This window comes from Onychostruthus taczanowskii, unplaced genomic scaffold (assembly GCF_017590055.1).
Source record: "Onychostruthus taczanowskii isolate IOZ18803 unplaced genomic scaffold, ASM1759005v1 scaffold13, whole genome shotgun sequence".
NCBI classification, from domain to species: Eukaryota; Metazoa; Chordata; class Aves; order Passeriformes; family Passeridae; genus Onychostruthus; species Onychostruthus taczanowskii.
In genome coordinates, this window is record NW_024498462.1 from 10,973,368 (window position 1) to 10,999,981 (window position 26,614).

Here is a 26,614-nt window from a genome sequence, read left to right on the forward strand (position 1 = left end):
ACACCTTCCACTATCCCAGGTTGCTCCAAGCTCTGTCCAACCAAAATAGCTGGAATTCAAGTTAAAATCTCATGGACCATTTGGCTGATTCACCTCACATATCCCCACAACCAACGGAGTGGAAAACAATACAAAAATCCTGGGATTCTGTGATTTCTGGGCTATTTAATTTTGGATCCAGTGAGGAGGACATGGAGAATCACAGTGTGGCCCTGTCACAAGGCACCTGAGGTGACCTGCAGAGCTCAAATCCAGAGTTTGCTCCTCACCCAAGAGACAGAGCCAGTGCCAGCACCAAGCACTGAGTATTTCAGCAGTGGGGATGTGATGCCTTGGCCAAAACCCCAAGTCCTTAATTGCCAGCTTTGAATGTTGTCTCTGTTTGAATAAGACCATCAAGCTGTGCTTTAAAGCAGCTTTTTAGTCAAAGGAAGATACAAATATTCTCATGTCTGTGAAGGATCCCATCAACTGAAAAAATCATGAGAAAGCCTCTCCTGAATGAAGCCTGGGCTGGGCTGTGAATCTTTAATGTGCATTTCTGCAGCTCCTTTCAACACTCAGCAAATTCACATTCTCTTTGACAGAGTAGACATTTTCATGAAGTATTTATAGCAGCCAAGCAAAATAACCTGACTTCCTTTTTAACAGAGGTTTTTGGGAGGCACCTCCCAAATCCCAGTCTTCCTTATTTACACTATAAACAACAGAGAGATCAAATAATAAAATGGAACTGCAATTACGCTGGTTTTTTCCAGTGGAGAACACCTCCTTTTGTAAGAAGATCTGGGTAGATTCTGGCTCTTCTGTACAGCTCCATTATTTATGAGTCAGGAGGAGAAAGGAGAACCAGGAAGAGCTGAGGGAGGAGGAAAGAGCAAACCCAAACAAGCTCCTGTGCCATCAAAACCCAGCCCATCTCCTGGGCTCATCCCCAGCATGGGGAGAAGGGTTTGTTCTCCAGGGAAAATGGCTTCATCAATTGATAAAATTCACTGCATGGCACAACTGACAGATTTCTCTCAGGAAAACAGGGGAGACAAAGATTCTCCATCCTGCAGGTGAGTTCCTTTCACTTGGTGGAAAAAGTCCTGCAGGCTGGAGACCCCCGGGGGATCCTCAGCCTTCCTTCTCCAGTGGCTGAGTCCTGGTGCTGTCCCTCCTAACACCACAAATATTCCAGACTTTGGATGGATTTTCTGTTTCCTGCAGGATTATGACTCACAGTCTGCTGCCATTGAAGTGGCTGGGTTTAACCAGTGGCAGAAAGAGGAGATTCTACAAATGTGAATCCTCTGCTCCAGCTTCTGCATTTTGTAAGTCACTTGATATTTCCCAGTTTAAATGACTCCAATAAATGTGGCTTGCTGGTCAATTTAGCAAGATGAGTGTTTCTAGTGAGGTCAGTGCAAGACAAATAAGCAGGTTTCAGTAAAATGACTCGTAACATTTCATAGAAATTATTAAAAAATCATAAATGAGTGTTGCTTCCCACTAATTGCCCATTTACAGCCATATTCCCATTGCTTCCTTCAGGAGTTGCACTAGTCAGACCTTTAAAAAATATACAAGGAGCTTAGAGAAGACATTTGTTACAATTGATTGGATGCAGATGTCTATAAAAAATGGAAAATGGGAAAAAGAGAGCAATATCTCTGAGTTTTTCTGGCTTTTATGGGCAGCAGAAGACCTGGCTGCCATTGTTCCTCTGCCTGAAGGCAAAGATTTCCATTACCAGTGAATCAGTCACATGGGCAGGGAAAGAGATAAAAATTGGTCCTTTGTACAATGTTCAGCCAAGGTAATTAATTGGGGATTGATTCAGGAGAAATCCAACTCATTTGAAGTTACGGTGATAAAATCACCACAGATGGGCTGGAGCAGGAGGAGCTCCAGCCTGGCAGGACTCGGAGTGAGCTCTGGGTGTGGGAGCAGCCAGCCTGCCCCAAGGCTTTCCTGAGTATTTCCAAAGCTGGGGATTTTCTGTTTGACTCTCAGGAGAGGCACTTCTGTCCCCACTTCAGCTCCATGTGGCTGCTCCCACCTTGCAGGGCTGAGGCTGCAGTCCTGTGCCTGGTTCTGCTGGGATGGGACTTTTTAAAGCATGTAAATGTAAATATTCACAAACCATTCTGGGCATTCTGGCACTGTCCATGTGTTAATGTGGATGAATATTTCCTGAATATTAGCCTGACACAGATCACCCCAGGACCTGGAATTGCTTAGTAAGGGATGAATAAAATTCTTTTCTCTTACTTTCCTGGCTCTCAGTAGCAAGAGGAATGATTTGTGCACTTTGAGTTGGCCTCTGATCTCCTTTAGTGGGCTCCCCTAATGGGAAATAAATAGATGAGGGTCAAACCCCTTGTCTGATGCTCACATGGAGACAGCACTGATAGCACTCCAACAGGAAAGAATGTCAAACCCAACAACTCCGTGAGCCACGTCCTTCTTTCCATCTACACAGTTTTTCCCACTCTGAAATGTGATCCAGTCAGGGCTGTGCTGTCACTGGGCAGTCCTGTCCCTCTCCTTATGGAAAAATTGCTGCCATCTACTCCTGGTTTTGCAGCCCAGCATCCCTGATTGCTGGATTACTCAGAGCATTACTGCTCTGCAATCTCAGCCTCCTCCCTCTCCTTCCTCTTTTCCATGCAGCTCTGCTGACCCTCTAATTGGGAATTCCTCAATTAACACTGTCCTTTTCAACTCTTCCAAGCCACCCAGGGCCTGAAATATTCCCTTTAATACCCACTTTTGATCCAATTATGGATCAAAAAATCTGCCAGGCAGAGCAGCATCCCTGCTGATGGTGATGAATGGAGCAGACACCAGCAGGGTGTCGACCACTGGATACATCCTACTCTTCTCTAGGACTGGGATGATTCTGGGATCTGCACACTCATTTGGAACCTGGAGCTGGAAAAGAGATAAGGCAGTACAGTCCTGCTGCAGAATTTAATATTTCCCCTTCCTCCTTCCCGGATAGCACAGCACAAAAGTGGTTAGGAGCTGAAAATAAGCTTTATTTGACCCAGTGGTACAAAGTGATGAGGAAGCTTTAATCTATTGATCCAGGGCACTGCATCGTGTGCGGAATGATCCCTGAGGGAGCTCCGGGGCTGGAGGTGGAATTAAAGGAGCATTTGCCACACTCACAGGGAGCTCTGGAGCTCTCTCTGCCTCCAAACGTGTTTTCCTTGGTGTCTGCATCAATTGTGCCCATTGTTTCCCTGCTTGGAAAAAGCAAAATGCTTTCCAGCGTGGAAATCATTTGCCATTTTATGAATAAAATGATCCCATTGTATCCAGCAAAAGGGCATTTGCTCCAGTTCTCATCGCTCCCAGTTTTCCCTCTTTCAGTGCAGTTTCACAGCACTATATCCCAGCTTTTTTTCCATTGTTAATGGAGAGGGGAAAACATCACACCCAGCGTAAATCCCAACTCTGCCCTTCTGCATGAGCACAAGTACAAACCCCATCCCAGAAACAAACCTTCCACCAAAAAAAATCCCATTTTTGTCCCGTTTTGCTCCTGATACAAAGCTATATTCCAAGTAAACAAGCAAAAAAGAAGGAGCAATATCCATTAGAACCAGACGTCCATGTTATGAAGGCTGGAAAAAATATCTACCACGAGGAAAATTAACCTTTTTATTTTCCTTTTGCCTTCCTTAATGGTTCCTAAGACACTCGAAGTTTTGAAGGTAAAAATTTCTTCCTAAGCAAAGCCTTGGACCATCCCAGTTCTGAGGGATGTTTATGGCCAAGCTATAAAGTGATGGTAATGGAAATGTTGATAATCTTTAGCCACAATGATCCCAGCTGGCCCCTCTGATAATAAATTATATAAAATGAGGATTTAAAAGGACTCTCTGATTCACCAGGGTTATCTGCTACTGAGTGGTGGAAACAAGTTGGATTTTCGGCCCTGCTGTGTCTTTTGGGGGTTTTTTTCCCAGTTTTTTATTTTTACCCAGTGGCTGGAATGTTTTAAATTAGTGTTGGGGATGTGCTAAGATTTTATATTGCGAATATTTCAGTGGATTTGAGTCTTTAAAACTCTTCTCTTTAACATTCTGCTTAGTTCAGGAAATTTGAGAATTATGGTGCAGAAATGACACAAAAAACATTGTTCTGTTGTGCACCAGCAAAACAACCAGCTGAGATTTCTCACAGTGCTGGCTGCACTCTTGTAATCAATTCAGCTTTGTGCACATGCGAAAATGTTCCCTTTGGGAACGTGATCCATATCAGATTTTCCCGGTGCCTCTGGAGCACTGAAGGGATCAATAGTGACCCAAACCAGCAAGCAGATAGATATTTCCCTCCACAGCCTGCTGAAATGTTCCCGATTTAAAAGTCTTTTTTGGCTAAACAAGCCAAAATGCTTTAACGTGCTGGGGGAAAGCCGTGGATCATCCCGTTCTGGAGCAGGGAACTCCCGGCTTTCCTGGGCTCAGCCACCAGCGCCTATGCTAATGAGCCTCATTATTTAATGATAAACAGCAGCATTTAATTAGTGCGGCCATTAGTACACATCAAGGCATTAATTAGGCTGGGGCTAATGAGCCGGTCCGGGGCGAGCAGGGGGAGGCTCCGCTCTGGGCCGCGGGCAGGGGCAGAGCCGGGATGCCGGCGGGTTAATTAACACCGCCATGGTGTTAATTGGCACGGGGATGGCTCCAGCTCCCTGGGCACCGCTGGGTGGGACAGGGATGGTGCAGCCGAGGTCCAGGGCCCGGGGCTCAGCCCTTCGCTCCGTGCCAGCAGAGCCGGCCGCCTCCCCGCAATCCACCCACGGGCATCGCTTCCTTCCGATCCCAAATTTTCCTCCTCCAAAACGCATCCCCAGGCCTGCCCGGGTGTCTCCCACGGGCACGGGGCCATGGGCACGGGGAGCGGGAGAGGCTGGGCTGCAGCATCCCCCCTGAGCATCCCCCGTGGCAGCCGCTGCCCTCCTGCAGCCCGGGACTGTGTCTAAGTGAGCATTCCGAGCTTTCCGCAGGGATCCGGCCGCTCCCGTGTGAATCCACACATAAATAATTCCTTGTGTCCTCCCTGCTGGAGGCACAAATCCCTGGGACCCGCGGCAGATGGGCTGGAGGAGCCTGAGCAGCATCTCTGGAGCTGCCTGTGCTCGGGACAGCAGCTCTGGGACACGGCTGTCGCTAGCTGGGAAAACCATGAAACCATGAAAAATAAATTATGAGATTGCCGAACTGGGGTGGAATTACAGCTCGGAGTTTATCCCTGGAAGGATAAATGGATGCAGGATGTGGACCCTGGGGTGGAGCTCTGCCGAAATCACCGTTTGGGTTTTCTTTCACTCCAAAGCCTGTGCTTGTACATCAGCCTGCCCCAAAACGGGCTGCCCCCAAAGCCAGGAGGGCTCACTGCCCCACAGTGAAAAGTATCCTGCAGCTTTGCCAGCGTTTAAAAACCAAATTTAATCAGTTAATCAAGTATTTCATAGTTAATTTTATTCATTACATCACTTTTCTCAAGAGAGAGCTTTGAAATCGCTGAAGACTTTTATTGTAGCCTTTTCTAACTAGAGAAAGAATCATTTAAATAATAAAGCAACAGGCCAAGTCACCCAAAACCACTTTTAGTAATGATATAAGTGCAAAAAACAGATTGCAGTGAATTGGTGAGAAATGTTTGTGCTGGCCAGGACCCAAGGGGGGGTCCAAGGTCAGGCTCTGAGGTCTGTACCTGTTGTAACACCTCCCACCTACCTGGGACCAGCATGTCCTGGGCTGGGTGACTTCACCCACCTTCTGCTCCTCCAGCTGGGTTATTTCCAACTGAAATGATTCCAGGGGATGTTTCAAAGCCACTAAAACAAATGATAAATATCTGGCTTTATAACAAATTCATATTTTGCAAGTTTGGAAACTTCAGTTTTTTTGTGGATCACATTTTCTTCTGAAACTTTGTGCTTCTGTCTTTACTCATCAGAAATGCTTTAGTCTTAATTTACCATTATTCTGTGGCTGCTTTATTGAGGAAAACCATGTTGCTTTCTCCCCTCCTTGCATCTGCCAGGAGAACAAAAAGCTGATCCTCTGCACCTGTCCCCAATTCACCACCAGCTGAAACGAAATTCACTCGCTCAACAAAGTGCCAGCAATGACTCAGTATGGAAATAAGAATTATTTCTTTTAAACTCTATTCTGAGGCAGCACAAGAGAGAGGGCCCATGTTCCACAGCAGAGCCGATCTGCTGGGTCACGTCCACAATCCTCTCCCAGAGCTTCCTCAACAGCTCGGAGACAAAAGGACAAAATACTGATTTTCTATCCTAGACTGAGGCACATCTGCTCCAGTCCCTATTTACATTTCTGAACGTTGACAAAGCATGGTTAAAACTCAAGAACATGGAGCAAAATTAGAGGAAGTGTTGCAGGTCCCGAGTTACAGCCAACCTGCACTTCAGTTTTCCCAATATCCACCAAATTTAATAGAAATTTCTGTAACAGACTCCCCTGAGGGATGATTTCCCAGAGACTGAGGTCTCCATCCCTGAAGGTTGTTAACACTTGGCTGGGCAGAGCCCCAGCTGCCCTAGGCTTGTGGGATGCTGAACTGGATGAGCCCCACGGTCCCTCCAGTCACCCCGGCTGGGATTTGGGTTTCCTGCAGCTGTTGTGGACAGAGCTGAATCCAAACACAACCTGGGTCAGGAATTTCATGGTCTTCCTGTGCTGCTGATGGTTTTCAGGCACCAAGTCTTCCCTGTGAGGTGGGAGACCCTGGCACAGGTTGCCCAGAGAAGCTGTGGCTGCCCCATCCCTGGAAGCATCCAAGGCCAGGGTGGAAGGGGTTTGGAGCACCCTGGGATAGTGGAAGGTGTCCCTGCCTGTGGCAGGGGATGGGACAGGATGGGATTTAAGGCCCCTTCCAACCCAAACCATCCTGCCATTCGATATTGAAATAGTAAATCAGAAACATTTCAGCTCTGAGGATGCTGGGGCAGGAACCTTGGAAACTTCAAGAAATTCCTATATGAAAGTAATGGATATTTGCTGCCCACCTTAACCAACCCAGCTCCCTGCTCCACTCGGACTTTACAGCCACTAACTTCCAACAAAAGTTTGGGTTTCAGGTCTCCTGTCTGTTCCCTGTTTTCAATAAAATCCTTTTTGTTGTGGTGAATAAACCTCATCCATTCCTCATGGCAGTGAACACAAGGAGTTTTTGCAGCCACATAATACAGCTATTTAAAAAGTGCTAATTGCTTCTTTTGGAAAAAGTGCCTGAATGTTCCCGTTCCAGCACTGAACGAGCTGCATTTGTACGCTGCTCTCAAGATTGTTTATCTTCCCTGCTCCTCTCTTCCTAATATTCTCCACTTCAGTTATTCTGAAGCCTGTCAGGCTCCATATAAAAAGAAAATGAGTAAATGATTAAAAAAGGAGCTGGTTTAGAGTTGAGCTGAGTGTAAAGCAGTGAGTAAAACAGAGTTTTATTGCAATTATGCCATCCTAGTGTGGAAAGGCATGGAAAGCTTTTGTACCCTCACCTCAGAGAGGCACTGACACCATCATTTCTCTTCCCATTTGCATGACATCAAAATTAAATTCAGAAATACCCACCCTCTGAAGGATATGACTTGGGGACAAAAAGGAGCAAAGGTTTCCACCGTGTCACCCAGAGAGCAGGAAGAGGATTGCTCTTGAAAACCACACTTGGAAACAACTCTTCCAGTTTTCCCACTTCATCTTTGATTCACATCTCTGTTAAAAAATAAAGACAAGTAAAAATTGATCTTTGTGGCCCAAATAATGATGCCAGTTAATAATTGTGATTTATGACATTGGCTGCTCCTATTTGGTGCTTTCTGCCCACGATTCCATCTGGAAGTCACCGCCAGTTCGCTCGTTGTTGGCTGGTGGCTCCAAAGCTTTCTACAGGTCTCAGGTTTATTGCTGTGCTAATATTTGGGAAATAGGATTCACTGTTGAGGAACATGAGGGAAATGACGTCACTCAGCCACCGTAATTTTGTGAAGAATAAAAAATACTGGGCCTTTTCTGGAGCCTCCCTCTCCCATAAACCAAGTGGCACAGGATCTGTCTTGGAGACAGACTCCTGCAAGCCAGACAGAACATTTGAGCTGTAAAACAGCTCCTCATCACAAATGGCTCTGTGCCACTAAAAACAGGAGGGAAAACTCTCGTTCAGGTGTATTTGATATAGCAAAGTTCACCTTGACCCATTTGCTGGGCTTGAACAGTCAATTCTTGTTAATCCAGCCTGAAAAACGTTGTATTCCGAGTGAAAGGTTATCAAAGACTCAAGACTCACCAAATGTGGAGATGTTGTGGTGCACATGGATTGACAAAATCATTAAAACAAAGCCCTTTTTTAGAGAAGCAGAAGTTGATCCAGGTCATGGAGCCCAGAGGGGTGGATATGTTGTGTGAAACCAGATTAAAAACATCCTGTGAAGTGAGGATTGCACCGGAGCTTGAATTTAGGGCTGTTTAAAGCCTTGCTGATCACCATGGGTGCACAGGTGGCTCTGACCCTGTTTCCAGGCAAAGCCAGGGCAGTCATTCCGTGGAGGTCACCGCTGTCCCATCCCTGGGTGTGACTCATCCCTGAGGCTCCAGCAATGCAGATTGCCAGGGACAACATCCAGCTGCCCCCTGGATCTCACTTGGAGCTTTGCAAACAGCACTTAGGCACCAAATCATCCCCGAGATGCTCTCCTTGATTCATCCTGCAGTGCCACTGTGGGATCCTGGCAGACTGCGACATATCTGTCATTCCCACGGCGTGATGGGAACACGGTGAGGATAAAATATTGCCACAAATCCCTCTCCTTTCTCTCCCATCATGACAGCTCTGCCCTCCCATCCAGGAACAGCCCCTAAATCTGAGTCTCGGCTTGGGAAAAAAAAAAAAAAGATTTGTGCAAACAGGGCTTCAGGCTCCGGGAAACAGGAATTTCCAGTCTGAGCTGCTGGAGAGTGACAGGACAAGGGGGAATGGCTTCCCTCTGCCAGAGGGCAAGGTCAGTTGGGATAATGGGAAGGAATTCCTGGCTGTCAGGGTGGGGAGGCCCTGGAATGGGTTTTCCAGAGAAGCTGTGGTTGCCCCATCCCTGGGAGTGTCCAAGGCTGGGTTGGATGGGGCTTGGAGCATCCTGGGGGAGTGGAAGGTGTCGCTGCCCATGGCAGGGGGTGTGGCTGGGTTATCTTCAAGGCCTTTTCCAAACCAACCCATTCTGGGATTCTGTGATCCTAAATTATTGCTGGTAGATTTTGTATGAGTCAGCTGCAGGAAGAGACATGGACATAAAATTTCATCCCTGACAGGGAAATCCAACAGTAGTATTTTATCCCTGGAAAACGCAATTTAGTTCATGCCTGTAGTGAAACCCCCTTAAAAATTATCTCAAACTGAGATGTGACCTGCTCCAGGCTGCCCACACAGATCAGGGACACCAAAGACATCCAGCTGAAGCAAAAACCAAAAATGAACTCAATTTGTTGCTAAAACAAATGGGTTTCCAACACAAGCAGTGTCTCCCCTGAATTTCTTGGCAGAAATCCCTACTCCTGCAGAAAGGCTTGTCAGCTAGATCTCCGTACTTTTTGGAGAGGCAGCAGCAGATATTTGATGAGCTCTATGAATAGAGTTGTTGATTCACTGCAAAATACAGGAAAAACTGGGGAGAAAACAAATCAAGTCGGTTTAAACTGCTGACACATTCCTGGGTTGGGGAGGGAACTGTAAAAAGTGTTTTGAATAAAGACATTCACTTGGTAGCCCCCACAGCAGAATGGATTTCTGATTTGACCCTAAGCATATTCAGAACAAAATTACCAAGTGTGATTTGAGAACTAAAAAAAAACCCTTTTTGAAAAATTTCTGGAAGTGTTGAGGAATGGTTTTCAATGAAGAAAATGCAAATATAATCCATTCAATATCTCCTACTGAATTAAAATATTTAGATATTTTGAATGAAGAATTTATCCTTCCTCTTGTGCTGGGGAACTGGAGAACAACAAAATGAAATCATGGTTCAACTTCCTGCCCCCATTTTGCTGATAAAAGTGGATGCCCAGAGGTTTGGCCAAAGAGATGCTTCAAATGCAAGAGAATTCAGGGAACTGAGTTCCTTTTCAGCATTCAGGAGGTTTTTAAAAACCTGTATTTACAAGAAATTATTGTGTTTGTGGGTTTTTGTTGTGACATCAAGACTGACAGCATGGAAGGAACCAAAGCTCAGTGTTTGAGCTGGAATTCACAACCCCCCCGGGGTCCCTGAGCAGGAACTCTTGAGCTCTGATAACCCACCTCACCTTAAAAACAAGTTCTGCAGGGTGATTAATTTGCTCTGGAATTATTTACTTATCTAAATGTCAGCAAAACATTTTGTGTTCTTAAAAAAAACTTCTTTTCAGTGACACTTCTTCAACAGAAAGACTTTGCAGGTGCTGCCAGCACAGTTACAAAGGCTTTGGGCTTTTCATCCAGCTGCTTTTAATACATTTTACCAAAAATTCCTCTTTCGGTGCCTTCCATGAGTTTGAGCACAGAACAGAGCTGAGGGGCTTGAATTTTTAACTTTGGCTTTCTCTTATTTTTTCCTTTTAAATGTGAACTTCTCACATTTCTGATGCTCATTTGTGACATAATTAAAACAGCTCTCTCGTGGATATTCTTGGAATTGTTACAGCAGGTTCTGTACCTTGGTGTCACCACCTCCAGGAATATTCCTAAATGTGTTCCAGGTGAGTCCCAGAGTCAGAAGGGAAAGGAATCTTCCCCATCCTGTTGGGTGTTCATGCCCACATTACAATATCATTAATTATTTTGCTCTGCAATAATTAGATCCTGTCTGAGGCCAGTATTTAAAGGCCACCAGGCAGCAGAAAAAAAAAAAATACAAAAAATCTCATTAACTACTGAAGCCCCATGAAGTGGGAAGGTCCACTCCATGAAGTTTCTCCTCTTTTTCTCCTCCTTTAACTCCTCACGGATCCCTGAACACAATCAGGGTTATTCTCCTGCTGATCACACACTCAGGAGACCTCCTGGCTGCTGAAGCCCCACGAGCACAGGACCATCCCCTCTGTGCTGGGCTCCAGGGGAGCTGTGCTCCATGAAATCCTCAGGGAACACGTCCTGGCTGAAGGCTCTGCTGCTTTTCCCTGAGTTTTATGGATAATGATCTCCTGAGCAGCAAAACCAGTCGGGCCAGACGCTGCCCAGCCACCCGAGAGGGCTCCAGGGAGGTTGTTTGCATGGAGCTGTGACAGTGGGGCATGAAAGGAGGTTAAATATGTTTTATTGAGCTTAGATTTGCCACCTCCCAACCTCAGCAGGTTTATTTCCCTTCTCTTTGTGTCCTGGGAGGCTGTAAATAACCTCAGTTCTTCCCAGGAGACGGCTCTTGCAGCCACACAGTGAATGTGGGGTTGGATGTGGGATGCATGGGGTGTTTCCAATGGTCTGGAAGTCGTGGGTTTGGGTTTTTTTTAAATGAAAATTAAATAAAGGTGAACTTCCATTCATGAAAATTTGAATGAAAAAGGAATATTCATTTAGACCTCACAAATGGAAAATAAAGAAGGAAGAAGAGGGCAGGAACAGAAACCACTCAACTTGGCTCCCAGAGCTCTCATAGGCATGTACATTCCTGATGTGGGGATCTTCCAGGTCAACAGAAAATATGAATTTATCAGCCTGAAAATTAAGTTTTCTGCATTCCTAAGAATTTAACTCAATCAACACACTGAGAAGTCATTCAATTTCTGCTCTTCCTTAGCTTTGGGCTCCCTGCTGCAAAGAAATAACTCTCCACACTCAAGAGGTTATTGAGAAATTGTTTTATTAAAGCTCAGCCAGAAGATGAAAATAAATGTAAGGGTGGCTGAGAGCACTGGGATGAGCTGCCAGGAACTGCAAGAACACAGAGGGACCTTCCACAAAGGGTCCCCAAAAACTTAACCAGGCCTCAGGCTTTAATTTGAGAGGTTTTGGGAAATTCAGGTGGTGATATGGGGGCCAAATAAAAGGGCCACTCAAAGTTTTCAGCATTTCCAGCATGTGTGGAATATTGGCCAGCTTGGCAATGCGCAGGATGAAGTAAAAACCTGCAGATTCCCAGAACAACTATGCAAATCCTCTCCTGGTGTCAGAGCATGGGATAAGCCATAGGAGCACCCAGCCCAAAGGTGACCCACTGCCTAACAAACCAGCAATGACCAAAATGCAACAGGAATGCACCAAATAACCCCAAGGAAGCAGAAACTGGAGGAAGTTAGAAGAATCAGGATTGGGGTGTGGTGGAGGAACCTTCATGCTGCTCCTTGGGGGCACCAAGCCATTGAGTCCCTTCACATGTAACCACAGACCTGCCAAAAACCTCAACAGGCTTTTTGCCCTCTCTCCTTGAAATAATAACAAAATCAAAAATGTGACAGTTCTGAAGTCAGGTTTTGGAGTGTTAAAAGTGCTTTTCTTGGCTGGGTGCTGCAATGGAGGTGCATGGTCCCTATGAAGCCATCAAGATTTGCAAGATCCTTGTGCAATTGAGCAAGGTGTGCACGATCTTTACATTATTATATAAGGTGTGCATTGTCCTTACATAAATGCACAAGGTGTGCCGGGTCCCTGTGCTCCACACAAGGTGTGCAGGGTCCCTGTGCCAACAGGAAAGGTGCTGGCAGTCCTTGTGCACCATGCAAGAGGTTCCTGGTCCTCGTGCTTCCAGGTGAGGTGTGAATGGTTATTCCATCACTGTACAAGGTGCAACCAGTCCCTGTGCTGCCATCCAAGGTGTGCACGGTCCCTGAGCCCTAAGGAGTGGTGTGCATGGTCCCTGTGCCATCAGGAATGGTGTGCATGGTCCCTGTGCCCTAAGGAGTGATGTGCATGGTTCCTGTGCCCTAAGGAGTGGTGTGCACACTCCCTGTGCCATCAGGAGTGGTGTGCACGGTCCCTGTGCCATCAGGAGTGGTGTGCACACTCCCTGTGCCATCAGGAGTGGTGTGCATGGTCCCTGTGCCATCAGGAGTGGTGAGCACGGTCCTTGTGCCATCAGGAGTGATGTGCACGGTCCCTGTGCCCTAAGGAGTGGTGTGCACAGTCCCTGTGCCCTAAGGAGTGATGTGCAAGGTCCCTGTGCCATCAGGAGTGGTGTGCACGGTCCCTGTGCCATCAGGAATGCTGTGCATGGTGCCTGTGCCATCAGGAGTGGTGTGCACGGTCCCTGTGCCCTAAGGAGTGGTGTGCACAGTCCCTGTGCCCTAAGGAGTGATGTGCACGGTCCCCGTGCCATCAGGAATGGTGTGCATGGTCCCTGTGCCATCAGGAGTGGTGTGCACACTCCCTGTGCCATCAGGAGTGGTGTGCACGGTCCCTGTGCCATCAGGAGTGATGTGCATGGTCCCTGTGCCCTAAGAAGTGGTGTGCACGGTCCCTGTGCCCTCAGGGAAGCTGTGTGTGATCCCCATGCTGCCATGTGAGGTGTGCATGGACCCTGCATCCCTGAGCAAGTCGTGCGTGGTCTCTGTGCCATCAAGGAAGGCGTGCATGGCCCTTACACCACTTTACAAGCTACACATGGTCCTTGCACCATCATGCAAGGTGTCCACGTCTCCTGCCCCGCTGTTCCGGGAGCACAGGACATTCTCCCTCCCACCAGACACCGTTTCTCGCCCGGCGCGGGGTGAATCCCCGAGCGCTGCTGCAATGCCCCCGCAGCCCCGGCTCATCGCAGGCCGCGGCCGGGGCAGGGCAGGCAGGGGCAGCAGGAGCAGAGGCCGAGAGCCGCCCTCAGCAGGGCCGAGCGCCGCGACGGCCGCTGGTATTTGGCGGCTCTCTTCACGCCGCCGCCGGTCTGCGCCGCGTAGTCCAGGGTGCGCAGGACGTGCTGCTCCACGCTGTCGGCAGCGCCGTGCTGCTGGGCCAGCAGCCCCTCCAGCTGCACGAACAGCCCGCGCAGCTCCAGCATCTGCGCCTCCAGCTCCAGCAGCTGCCGCTGCCGCGCCTGGGCCAGGCCCAGGTGATGCTTGGCCTTCAGCTCCTCCAGGTCGCGGCCGACGATGCGAGGCCCCTGGGGGCTCTCGGCCAGCAGATCCACGTCCTGGGCGCCCAGGTTGATGCCCGCCAGCTCCGCCTGCCTCTGGATCTGCTCCTTCAGCCGGTGCCGGTAGCGGCTCTCCCGGGCGTAGTGGCGGGCGAGGACGGCGCCGTAGCGGCGCAGCAGCAGCCACAGCTGGGTCTGGCGGACGCGGGGCCCCGCTCGCCCCGAGCCCCCGAGCGGGGCCGCCGGCAGCGCTCCCAGCCGGGGCTGCAGGGCCGCGGCCTGGCGGGCGAAGGCGGCCCGGGCCGCTCCGAGGCCGCTCTTCTCGCGGGCGATGCTCTCCTCCGAGGTGCAGCACAGCACCGACTGCTGCGTCCTGTCGATGCTCTCCGAGAGCTGCTCCAGCCGCTCCAGCGCCCGCCACAGCTCGGCCGCCTCCCGCAGCGCCCGGCCCACGGGGCTGGCGTCGTCCCCGACGAACGCGGGGTTGTCGAAGCGCAGGGAGTCGTCGTGCGGGTCCCCCTCGGCCGCCACTCGCTGCTGCAGCTCCGCCAGCCGGTCCCTCATGCTCTGCGGGGCTCCGGCACCGTCTGCGGGGACGTGTGAGGCTGGAGCTCCTGCGGGAGCGCTGCGAGCCTTCCCTGCTGGCACCAGAGCAAATATTGATGGAGGAGGGCAGGTCCTGCGTCAGCCCCGGGCCGGCCACCGCCGGCGGAGGGAAGGGCTCGGCCCGGGCAGAGCGGGAGAAAGGCCCGGGCCGGGAGCGCTGCCAGCACCGCCCGCACCTGCGTCACGGGACGGGCTCCGGCTCCTCACCTGATCCGCCGAGGCTCGGCACAAAGACGCTTTTATTCACCCAGAAACAAGGACACCCGAAGTCTTGTCAGACGGGGCATGGAGGCGCTGGCCCAGCCGGCACCCTCGGCCTTCCAAACGGCTCCAAATTGCCAGCGGCCTCACAGTGTGCCCAAACCCAGCTGCTGGATGTGACAAACGACACAGAGTCACTGGCTCTGCCAGGCTGGCAGGGACCCGCGGGGATCACGGAGCTCAGCTCCTGGCCCTGCACAGCAGCATCCCCCAAAATCCCACCCTGGCCCGAGGCGCTGTCCAAACGCTCCCGAACTCGGACCGCGCCGTTCCTGTTGAACTGGGCAGGTGGGATGGAGGCAAAGCTTGGCAAAGCTCTCCCTGCTCTCGGGGAGGCTTCGGGGCCACACGGTGCCCGCGGTGTCACCGGCAGCGCCCTGCACGCCTGAACCATCGTGGGGTGAATTCAAAAAGGTGCTCCTGGGGTTCTCCGGGCTGGAAATGAGCGTTGGGATGACCCAGCTGTCCCGCACATCACTGCAAGGCAGTGTTGAGTCCACTCGCTGCTGAAATGCATAAAAATCACAGCTGAATGCTAAGACATCTATAAAAAATACCTTTAAAAAGGGACTTCTACAAACACATTACCAAAGTGCATGGGAGAAACAGTTGTTCTCTATCTCTCTGGTATTTTATATAATGTATTTTATAATGTGCATTATCCCATCTGATCTTAACATCGTGATATAAAGTATACAACAGCTATGATATAATATCAATATAATATCAAATCAATATAATCTCGACAGAAGGACTGCCAAGGGAGGTTTAGCAAAGATCAAGCAGCTCTGAAGGGAGTGGAATTCCTTCCCTCCAATGCCATCTGATGGATGTACATAAAGGGGGGCTCCAGCATCTCTGCAAAACAAGTTTAATTTTGTTCTTTGTAACCATCAAGAAAAAAAAAAAAATAAAGAAAAAAAAAAAAAAGAATAAAAAGCCCTTTTGTCCCTGGGGTTTGGAGGATGAGTGTTGTGTTGAAATGGAGATATTCATTCCCATTGGAGAGGAAATGCCACTGGAATCAGTGCAATAAAGTGAAATGTCAAATAAGTCAGCAGATTAATGAGGGGAAAAGTCAAAATAGACTGACAGAATCCCAGAACCATTAATGCTGGAAAAGGCCTTCCAGACCACCAAGTCCAACCTGTGCCCGCTGCCCACCTTGTCCCCAACCCAGAGCACTGAGTGCCACCTCCATCCTTCCTTGGACACCACAGGTGAGAATTCCACCACCTCCCCGAGCAGCCTTTTCCAATGCCTGGCCACCCTTTCCAGGAAGAAATTCCTGCTGAGTTTATTCCATGTATTTATTGTCAGCACCTGCCCCTGGCCGAGCACCAAGCCCCCCCCCCCGGCAGCTCTACAGAAACCCAGCCCCATCCACCGCCAAAATCCCTGTTTAAACAATGTTATCACTGCTATTTAACAAGGGCAAGAGCAGAGGAACAATTCCTTGTTTCCCATGAAATATCCCTTAGGTAACAGGCACAACCTTCCCCTGGAGCCATCACCCCCTGAACCCACCCCTGTCCCACAGTGGCCGAGGGACCTCGCCCAGAGCCTCCTCCTCCTCCCCTTTCATGGCATTTTTAGCCATTTCACAGCACTTTTAGGCATTCTTCCCTTTTTTTCCAAGAAATCATTAGCTGCTTCTACCCTTTTTTTTCCCAGAAAAATGGGATTTTGGAGCCAGATCAGATGGTGACTGGGTTGAGGGTCTCCATCCCATCCTGCTCAAGACCTTCAGTGTATAAAATCTTCTCTATCCATTTATAAATAAAGTCTCTATATCCAGCTCATAAAACTTCCAATTAAAACTGTAAAATTAGCCAGTTGCATCAAAAAGCTTTTTTTTTTTTTTTTAATTTTACATTAAAACCTCAATTTTACCTATTTTTTTAACCTTTTAATGTGTCAACTACTCAGGAAGCAATGCAAAACCAAAGTAAGAGTTTCTCTTTTTATTATTTTTTTATTAAGACAATCCCACAGCTGGAAAATGAAACATCCTAGATTACATCAGTGACTTCAAAAAAACTCTAGAAAAAAATCTTTACAAATTTACATTTGTACAATACAAAAAACTAACAGCTCATTGCATATAAATATTACATTTGGTCTGCCAACATGTGGCATCAAAATCCCTGAAGTATTCATTAAAGGGACCTGAGATAGCGGATGTGAAGATATGGGCATAAATATCACCTGAAAAAAAATAATATAGAAAGTAGACATCATTCTAATAGTTTTGTGCATTTTTGGAGTATTTTAAATCCAGAACACGACCTGGAGAGCCTAAATCATGTGAATTTTGCTCTGACATCAAGTGGTATTTCTACATGAAATCTGCTCTAATGACTCATGGAGGAATGAAGAGCCTGAATTAATATTTCTACAGAAAAATAATCCTCAGACGCTGAGTTCTGAACACACCCAAGCAGCCACCACTCTCTGAGGAAGAATTTTAGGAAGAGAAACGGTGGATTTGGATTTTACCTGCAAATATTCCGGCAGGATTTCACCCCCCACCCCCCCAAACAGCTCCTCACAGACCCAAAACCCAGGAAGATCCGCAGTGCTCGCCAGTGAAAAGCCCCAAACCAAGGAACTGCTCCTAATTTCCCACTGGTGGAATTATTTCCCAACTATTTACACATTTGCCAGCTCCCCAGCGTGGCTGCGGTTACTACCAGGAGTAGTAACTCCAAGTGCTTGGTTTGCCTTGGAAGTCTCACAGACTCGGATCAGGTACCCACATCCACACACAAAAATGTATTTCAGCACCATTTTTAGAACACTAGAGTTAAGGCTGTGACAGCAATTCCCACTGGAAATCTCAATTTTTCAGGGATTCATAGCACAGTTGTGTGAGTCGCTGTGGGCCGAACAGGACGTAGTAAAAATATACAAGTTTCCAACAGGTCTTTGCATTTCTAAGACTAAAAAAAGACGAGTTTTTAGACTAAATTTTGCAGGCTGTTACTTACTGTACATATAGGAGTATTTTTACCATTTGTAAACCTTGGATATATTGAAGAGTTGAGAAGTCTCTGTCGCTCATGCGCAGGGATTTGCTATAATACACATTGTAAGAACACAAAACAGCTCCCTACCTATTAAATATAGAGTTAGCCTTGGAGGGTTAACTGCTCCTTCAGAAAATCATCAGTATTTTATAAAACTGCAGGATGTTTTTTAAATAAAAAGATAAAATTAAGACATGTAAACACACAAAGACGTTTTTAACCCATGAAATCCATGAGAGGACACTCCAGATATCAGGACACAACATCCTCAAACCTACAGCTGTTCACTTTTCCCTGGTGTTCACCACTCAAAGATGGAATGGATCAAGTTTTTATCAAAAATTACTGATTTAAAATTATTTTCTCATGTTAATATTCTGTGATTTGGAGCACAGAGACAATCCTGATAGAACCAAATGCTTTGCAAGAGTCATCTTGTTTTTGGGAGTCAAGTGAGCCTCCAAATATTTTAATTTTTAAAATGAATTAAAAACTCTCTGCCACACCCCTGGTGCCAGCTCCTTTCCATGCTCTCTGAACCACTCAGTCCTTCTGCTTCCCCACAGGAGGAGCAGCTGGGATGGACATTGAGGAAAACATTCCAGGAAAATGAAACTATGTAAACAGGACGCCGAATTTGAAGCAACCAAAAATCCTCCAAGAATTATTTTTCCCCAATTCTTTTTGTAGTTTTTGTGTCTGCAGGGTGGGGGTGGTTGTGATTAGGGTGTGGCCTCTGCTTGGCTGATGGAGAAAGGAGGGATGGAAAGAGGGAGGAGGGATAAAACTGCCCAAATCCATCCAAGTTCAAGCACCAACAGAAAAGTTTGGATTAAACTTAACAGCCTGGCAGCTGAAATAAAATTCATCATGATAACCAAAGTTTCCAAGAGAATAAATAAATAGCCTATAAAAGGAAACTACAGAGGTGGGGCATGGCAAAGAGGGAAATAAACAGTGATGAAGAAAATAAAAAGCAGGTGAAGTTTGGGCTGAATAATGGAATTATTAGGATTGGAAAAGGCTCCAAGATCATCAACCTTCAGCCACATCCCATCACGGCCACTGAACCACCAAGGCCACATGTGCTCAGTTCCTGGATGGTGACTGCCAGCTCCCTGGGCAGCCTCTTCCAATGCCTGACCACTCTTCCAATTAAAAAAATTTCCCTAATATCCAAGCCAACAGCACCTCACTACTGCCAAACAAGCTTTGCCGTCCATGCCCCAGGCTGCAGAGAAAGGGGAGCACTGCAGGGACAGTGGATTGGGGCTGGGAGAAGCTGACAGCAAAGACACCCAGGATTTCAGCCCTGTCTCTGCAGGATGGAGTGTGGGGGCCTGGAGCCTTTCCCAAGGTATCCCTAAGGTGCCCCAGCAGTTCAGGATTGGTATCTGCCAGTGGGACAACTCAAGGGAACAGAGGCACCAATGCCCAAACATCTGCAGGAACTGAGGAGCCCCTGGCCTGCTTGCTCACCCTCAGGAACCCCATTCACAATCAGACTTTAAATCCCATTCCTCAGGCAGAGTCTGGAGATTTTTCTTAAGAGTTCAAGGAAAGACAGCACATTCCTGACTCTGCAGCTGCCTGGAGCTCAGCTTGTGCTTGGTTTAAATCACTATAAATCCTGCTTCTGCTGCACCTGTGGGCTCATCTTAAGTTTACCACACCCATAAGTGGCTCCTGATAGGATTTGGTATTTGAGATCATCCAAGTTCCTACAAACGTGTAATTATTCCACAGAACTATGAGAAATCAACTGCCCAACTCAGAGAAAGAATCCAGACACAAATCCAAGCAAAAAGAACAGCTCTAAACCCAAGTCATTTGTCATGCTTATAAAAGGTTCTCATGCACAAAAAAAAAAAAAAAAGCTTTTTTTATCAATTTTTACACTAAATTCTGCTGTCCCAGCACCCCCTGCTCTAGCTCATGGGACACAGTAATACTTACGCCACAGCAAAGTGATGCTTCACTGGTATCTTCACAGTACAGAGAAAAGATACAGTTAAGAACATATTTAATCTTACTCTAATTGCTGCTAAAATACACCAACTTATAAAATGATTTCTCTGGAATCCCTGTGGTTTCTCTCTCCCCGACCCCTACACAAAATAAATAAGGAATAAGTGGATTTTCAGCCAGTCAGAAATAGAGGGAAAAAGCATTTCTTTTGCATTTCAAGCTTTTCAGGCTTTAGGATAGAACCCATAGTGTTTATATTAGCTCACAGGACTGATCTAAGGGATATGATTCCAACTATGGACTGATGCATACATGCTATTCCTGGTTACCACATGTAAAAAGACCAATCAGTCAAACAAATAATACATTTCTTATAAATATAAATGCGTGTATATATACAGATATATGAGAGAGATGATAGGACAGGTGTTTATACTTTAAAGCCCAACACAGAACTAGGAGAGCCTCTGCATTTGGTTTTTTCCCCACCCCCCCCATCAAAAACCAAATCAAGTCTAGCAATGGATTACAGCTGATTCCAAACATTTCTTACAAAATTAAAAGTGTGGGTTTTGTACTGTACCATAAACTCATATTAATGAGCAATTTAGGATATACTCTCCTCCATCACAAAACTAAACCTCTGCTTCTTTTATTTTCAAGTCATTTTTGCATCTAACTAGGATTTTTTTTTGGAAAGCAAGATAAAATAGCTAGTGCTTAATATAGAAAGTCAAAAATTAAATTCCTTCTGCATCTGAGAATATACATGGGTCACTCTTTGCTGCCTGAGGTTTTCCAGAATTATTGACCAAGCTGTGCACAGAAGAACTTCAGGATATTGGATGAAAGCTTAAAAAAAACCTAAAAACCTTGAAAAACTCCACTGGAACTTTGTAATCTGTTCTGACTTGTTCTCTCTGTAACCTGGCTCTGAACTGTCAGACAAGGGGAGGAAACTGGAATCCCACATCTATTCCAGGAGAGCCCAGGAAGGAAGGAAGAGGCTGCTCACCTCCAGCTCAGCCCACACCACCACCGAGGTCACCGAGGAGCCAGAGCAGGGATCTCCTCACCAACTGCACTACCACTGCCAGAGGATTTCAAGTCAGCATTTCCCAGGACAACAAGAGCACAGTGCAACAGGAATTCTCTTCTGGAAGCTTGAGACACAAGAGTCAGTCTGGGGGGGTGACAGCTCCCTCAGCACCTCCGAGGGGCCAGCGTGCCCACCACATTTCCATGGAGCACGGGGGCCAAGCAGCCCCTCTGCACAAGCAAATGCCCACCTGCCCCAAACATCTCTGAGAACCACTGCAATTGTTTTCATGGTGGCAACACAAGGAAGATACAGCTACTCACAACTTCCACCCCTCTACGCTCCTTCTCGCCTCTTCTTCACCACGCTCTGAATAACAGCATCTATTTTCTTTTCAGTTTCCAGTAGTTGTAAATAAGAGGTAGCTGAGCTACTATTAAAAATCATGCTTTGAAGAGGAGGAACCTTTCAAATGTTGAAGTCACCCCTTTAGCTGCACAATCTCGATTAATACTATAAAAATATGAGAGGACAAAAAGAAAATAGATGCAAGTAACTTTTGCATTTGGCACCTTTTGTCTAGATATTCATACTTCTCAAGTATTCTCTTTTTAATAAAGTTAATGCACACATAGGACACACCACATCAAAGGTTTGCTACATATTTACAAGGCACCAACCCTTTGTCACTGTTTTTACATGGATAAAGAACCGATAGAAAGCACATCAGGACCCCCAAAACTGTAGTATGAACATACTTCAGTTCGGCACAATTCCATCAACGTTTGGCCTGGGAAGATTAAAATAATCCAGATCCTTCTTACAATATAGAAACTGTAAACATTTTATAGCTGCCTTTAGGATTGGTGTATTGTGCAAAAGTTATAATTATTACTGTGTCTAAGGATTTATGGCAGAAACCACATAAAAACTCTGTAAGAAGGTGCTATTTCTATAATACAAAAACAAAACGAGGGAGAGAAGTCATAAGCGTGACTCGAAAATGTCATGTTCTTACTGAGAAGCTGGAAGCCTCTGTGATGTGATGAACTCGTAGTGTGTGGGGAAGAATTTCTGTAATTTAAGGCCTAATGACTAAGGCTTGTTTTGACCAATGAAGTGTGGAGATCTGAAGCTTTAAAACAAACACAAACTGACAGGATGGAAAAGCACCACTGTGAAACGTGAGTGGAGTCCCCGCACAACTTGCTTGGTAGAATTTCTGGTAAAATCCCTGCAGTAGAAGGCCATTGAAGTTCTTTTAAAATTGTTCCAAAGTTTTCCATCTGTCAATAATTCCATCCCATGAGATGGCTGACCCTGGCTTTTTCTGTCATTTTCCGCACCCTGCCTGACCTGGAAGTACCAAGGTTCAAAGGATCCTCGGTGTGCACAAAATTGTCATTGTCGGAGTCGTCGTTGTACAGGACAGTTCTCCTGCCCTCGTTCCTGGTTTTGATCCGAGGAGGTCGGCTGAATCTCCCTCCAAACACGTTCTCCCCAAACTGTCCCCCAAAGAGGTTTTCAAACTCATCGTCGGCGAGCCGGGCGCGTTTTGCTCTGGTGGCTCCTCGTGAGGCCCCTCGGCCTCCTCGGCCTCTCCTTCCTCCCCGGCCGCCGCCTCTTCCTCTGCCGCAGCCTCTTCCACCTCTGCCCCCTCTTCCCCCTCTGCTCCACCTGCCCCACCTGCCCCATCTGCCCCTCCTCCCTGTCCCTCGGCCCTGCCAATTCCGTTTGCCCCCAGTGAGTTTCCGTTTGATTTTCCGTTTGGGTTTTTTGGATTGCACAACTTTGCTGTAGTCGTGGTCGCCGTCGATGTAATCCTGGTCTGTTCTGGAGGTTGATTCCGAGTCGGAATCAGAGCCACTTCTGCTTTCAGAGCTGGAGCTGGATCCCGATTCCCCACTTTCTGATGAAGACAAACCAGACTTTTCCTTTAATTCTCTCTTCTTTTCCTCCTCCTCTGCCTCCTCCAGGTGCTCATCCTCTTCTGAGGCGCTCAGCAGCTTCCTCTTGACTCCCGCCCGGGGTTCTCTGCCATCCCCATTGGTGAGTGGCCCGTCAGGAGAGTGATCTAAGCAAACACAAAATAACCCCATCAGCATCACGCCACAGCCAAACAGGACACAAAAGTGGGATTTGCTGCAGTTGCCTTTGGGATTCTCTTCAGCTGTCTCTGAGGTGTGCTCAGGGATAATCCGCTGGGAATTACTCACCCTTTACGTGCTGTGGACACAAGCCGGTGCTTTAAGAGGAAAATCTACCAAAGTAAACACAGTTTTTATCTGGAAACAATGACTGCAAACTCTCCTGAGCAAGAGTTCAGCGAAGATCCAGGCAAAAAAAGGAGCCTGGAGTGACCAGGTCGGACACAAACATCTAAAACTCAGTCAGGTGAATCCTACCTGGGGTGCCAAGGCAGTAAAACTCTAAAATGCATTTCAAAACTATATATACACAAGTGGCATTTATCCCTTATCAAATGCATGTTCTCAAAAGGCTTAGTCCAGGGAATATTAATGGAAAGCATAACTCAAGAAAGTCAATGACACAAGAAAGCTCACAGGGATTGCTGACACCTTAAATGAAAATTCAATAAAGTATCTTGCTGGCTTGGGACCCAAAATCCTCCATGTTTTCAGGGTTATGAATCTGACAATGAACATCAAATATCTTCTTTAAGACAGGACAGGAAAAGCTCACCTGCAGCATCCAGCACTGCTACAGCACAGGAGTGTGGACTTGGGAAAGGCTCCAGGGTTCAGGAAATGCCCACCTTGGTGGAAACTCTGAGTAACTCATCCCCAAGATTACTACACCTGAACTGTTTCCCTTCTAATCACAACTACTTTGTTTTGCATGTAAGAAAAATATTTAAATTTTTTTTCTAAATTTTTTTCATCTTTGGTTTCAGCTTGATTAATAAAAGGCAAATGTTTTGGGGTGGGGATTCTCTTGGTTTGTTTGCTTTCTGTAATTCCTGAAGGAATTGTAGGAGTTTAAGAGCAATCAAGTTTTCCATCTGGAAAGATTTTAAAGGACTTCACTAAAGTGCACATGGAATCATCTGCGTTCCACAGCTCAGACAAGACACCAGAGAGTAAAGGAGCAAAGTAAATTCCATTTTTTGGTATGGTTTAGGAATATAAACAATGCTACACTGAGGCAATAAACATCAGACAGAAGCAAGATCTTTCATCTCTAGTGAAACCAGTCAGTCAAAGCACAGAATTATTTCTCACCTTGTTTCACTGGTGTAGATTTGCTCCTGACTGGTCTGCTTTTCCCTGGGTCTATGGCATTTCCACTCCGGCTCTGTGCATTTGAGCCTGATGAAGATGGTTGACCCTCCAGCTCTTCACCAGTGGCTGAACCCAGAGGTTCTTCTGCTGTATCTGAAACTTCAGACAGGACACCACAAGGGGCCAGGGTGATTTTTATGCTCTGTTTACAGTGCTGTGTCTGGGGAAGTTCTGTCAACAGCCCAAGTCAGGGTAATCTCACCAAGCTGCTCTGCAGCCTTGGAAAAACAGATTCCTCCCGAGTGTAATCCCAAGCAGGAATAATTTAATTAATTATCCTTCACTGCTGTAGGAGAGAGGCCCACACACAGGAAGTCTGGGCTTTTGTCACCGGAAAAATTCTTATCATGGCCAGACCCACGTTCCCAACGTGGATTCCCTGATCCTTCCCCAGAACTTCCCAACAGCCAAACTCGGCCAAAACAACCTACAGAGAACACATTTCAGGACCTTTCTCCCTCAACAGGTAGGTTTTGCACGTGTCTCATGAGGTCAAGACTCAACCTGCACAGACAAGCTGCTGTAAGAGAAAGGCTGGGTTTCTCCTCACCATGAGATGAGACTGAAGAGTTAGTCCTGGTCAGGGGCAGTGAGGTATTTTGGTTGGGTTTAGGTTGAATCTTCACTTGCTTCTGTTTCCCTTTTGGGCTGCAAACATAGAATACCCCAAAGAGAGTAATCTGTTATCACCAAAGACTGAAATACAACACTGATTTCTCCTGCAAAGTGATCTCTTTTTCCCAGGTGTGATAACACTAAAAATACTTACACCACGGTGCTGTTTGCTAAAGGTACAGGAGTTTGCAGGGACAAGGTTTTATTCCCCCTTTTAAAACCAACACTTTACTTAGATAACACATATCAGATGAAGGTAGGGAAGTGTTACAAAACACTTCTTTCAACATCTAGAAGGTAAAGAGACAGCTGATTTTTCATTTCCTCCAGAGGGAACACTTGTAACCACATCATCTTTCACTTAACAGAATTAGAAACTACAGACTGAGCATGATTTTATCTCCCAAAAGAGCACACTCGTCAGGAGATGAGCAGCACTGCTGCTGGTTATTCCCAAAAGCACATCTAGCCCTGTGCTCTGGGATGGCACTGCCAGCCAGGCTCACCATCCCTGCTTTACCTGGATGCTCTGCTGGTTGAGGGGGAACTGCTGCTGCTCCTCAGCCGTTTTCGGTACCGAGGCCTTTTCCTCTTCTGACATTGCATTGCTGACTTGTACTCAGAGATGATGTTTTTCATGTGATTCTCAAATAAGGCAGAGAGTCGAAGGGTCATGCTGTAAATCTGCAGTGAGGAAAAATGGTCAGGCTTATTAGAGTTGAGTAACTTGAAGATCAACCAAAAAATCATCACAGAGATGTCCAGACTTTGTAGCACAAAGCAAAAATTCACAGTGATGTTCCACTATGAAGCTCTTTGCAAGTAATTTCCTTCCATGGGCCATGTATACTCTTGCAAAATAAAGTGTTTTCTTAAAAGGACTTAGTAATAGTACAGAGTATTTCCAGAGTTGAAGGAAAATGGTTTTCTGGATTTCTGGATTACTGTCCCCTTTGTCAATCCCCATGAAGCATGGAAGCAGGCCTTAAGGTAACTTGAACACCAAGGGAAAAACAATTGGATTTCACGTCTCCTCACCTTTGTTTTGGCACTACATCCCTGATGAACTGTCCTTACACCACCCTTACAGAGTTACAGAGAAGCAAGCCAAAATGTCCTCAGTCCTAATTTCTGTAAATCAGATGTCAAAATCTTTAAACCACTTTCTGTCCTCTTTCTAGGCCTTGCTTTTGTGTAGCCTCATCCACAATATGTGCAGTTATCAAGCCTTGTTTACAGGGATAAATTATTGACAAAATAAAAGCAACTGGTGACCAGTTTTCTGATACAAATACTGCAAGGAACAGCTGCAACAGTGACCATCATCCCAGATGAAAATGGATGTTAGAAGTCATCTGGGAAAGGAGAACAAAGCAAGTTTATAACCACAGAATTGGTGTATCTTGGTTATTTTTATTACACCAAGCACTGCTTTTGCTCTTCAGACCTTATTTCATGTGTTTTATTCATGGAGGGTCTTTGTTAAAAAAACAGGCATTAAAATGTATTACTTACACGAGACTTTTTATTAGGAGTGTAAGCTTTAGAGTTGCAGAATATTAAACGAATATCTTTGTAGAATTCCAAGGGACTGGTGTAGTTTCCTGCTTCCAAGGTTTCTTTCACAGTGCTGAAGTCCATGGGAGTGTCTACAATATCTCGATAATCCTGTGAGAACACACAAGAGAAAAATCAAAGCTCTCAAATCCTACATCACAGTAACAGTAACATCACCTCAGCG

General features: G+C 46.6%; 2 protein-coding genes across 3 annotated transcripts in view; both read right to left on the reverse strand.

The window, feature by feature from the left end:
• Positions 1 to 13,735: 13,735 nt before the first annotated feature.
• LOC121331918 (syntaxin-1B-like) lies at positions 13,736 to 15,314 on the reverse strand. Its single transcript, XM_041396749.1, has 2 exons — positions 15,143 to 15,314; positions 13,736 to 14,640 (listed from the first exon to the last, which is right to left on the reverse strand). Exons 1-2 carry the CDS (start codon positions 15,312 to 15,314, stop codon positions 13,736 to 13,738), a joined length of 1,077 nt encoding a protein of 358 aa, XP_041252683.1.
• Positions 15,315 to 16,869: 1,555 nt separating this feature from the next.
• BRWD3 (bromodomain and WD repeat domain containing 3) overlaps positions 16,870 to 26,614 on the reverse strand; it is a 50,865-nt gene continuing 41,120 nt past the window's right edge. For both annotated transcript variants that reach the window (XM_041396331.1, XM_041396330.1), the window contains 5 exons: positions 26,389 to 26,541; positions 25,394 to 25,557; positions 24,809 to 24,906; positions 24,199 to 24,357; positions 16,870 to 23,030 (listed from right to left, as the gene is read on the reverse strand). In XM_041396331.1, coding sequence (XP_041252265.1) covers positions 22,246 to 23,030; positions 24,199 to 24,357; positions 24,809 to 24,906; positions 25,394 to 25,557; positions 26,389 to 26,541 — 1,359 coding nt within the window. In that variant the 3' untranslated portion in view covers positions 16,870 to 22,245. The remainder of the gene's footprint in view (positions 23,031 to 24,198; positions 24,358 to 24,808; positions 24,907 to 25,393; positions 25,558 to 26,388; positions 26,542 to 26,614) is intronic.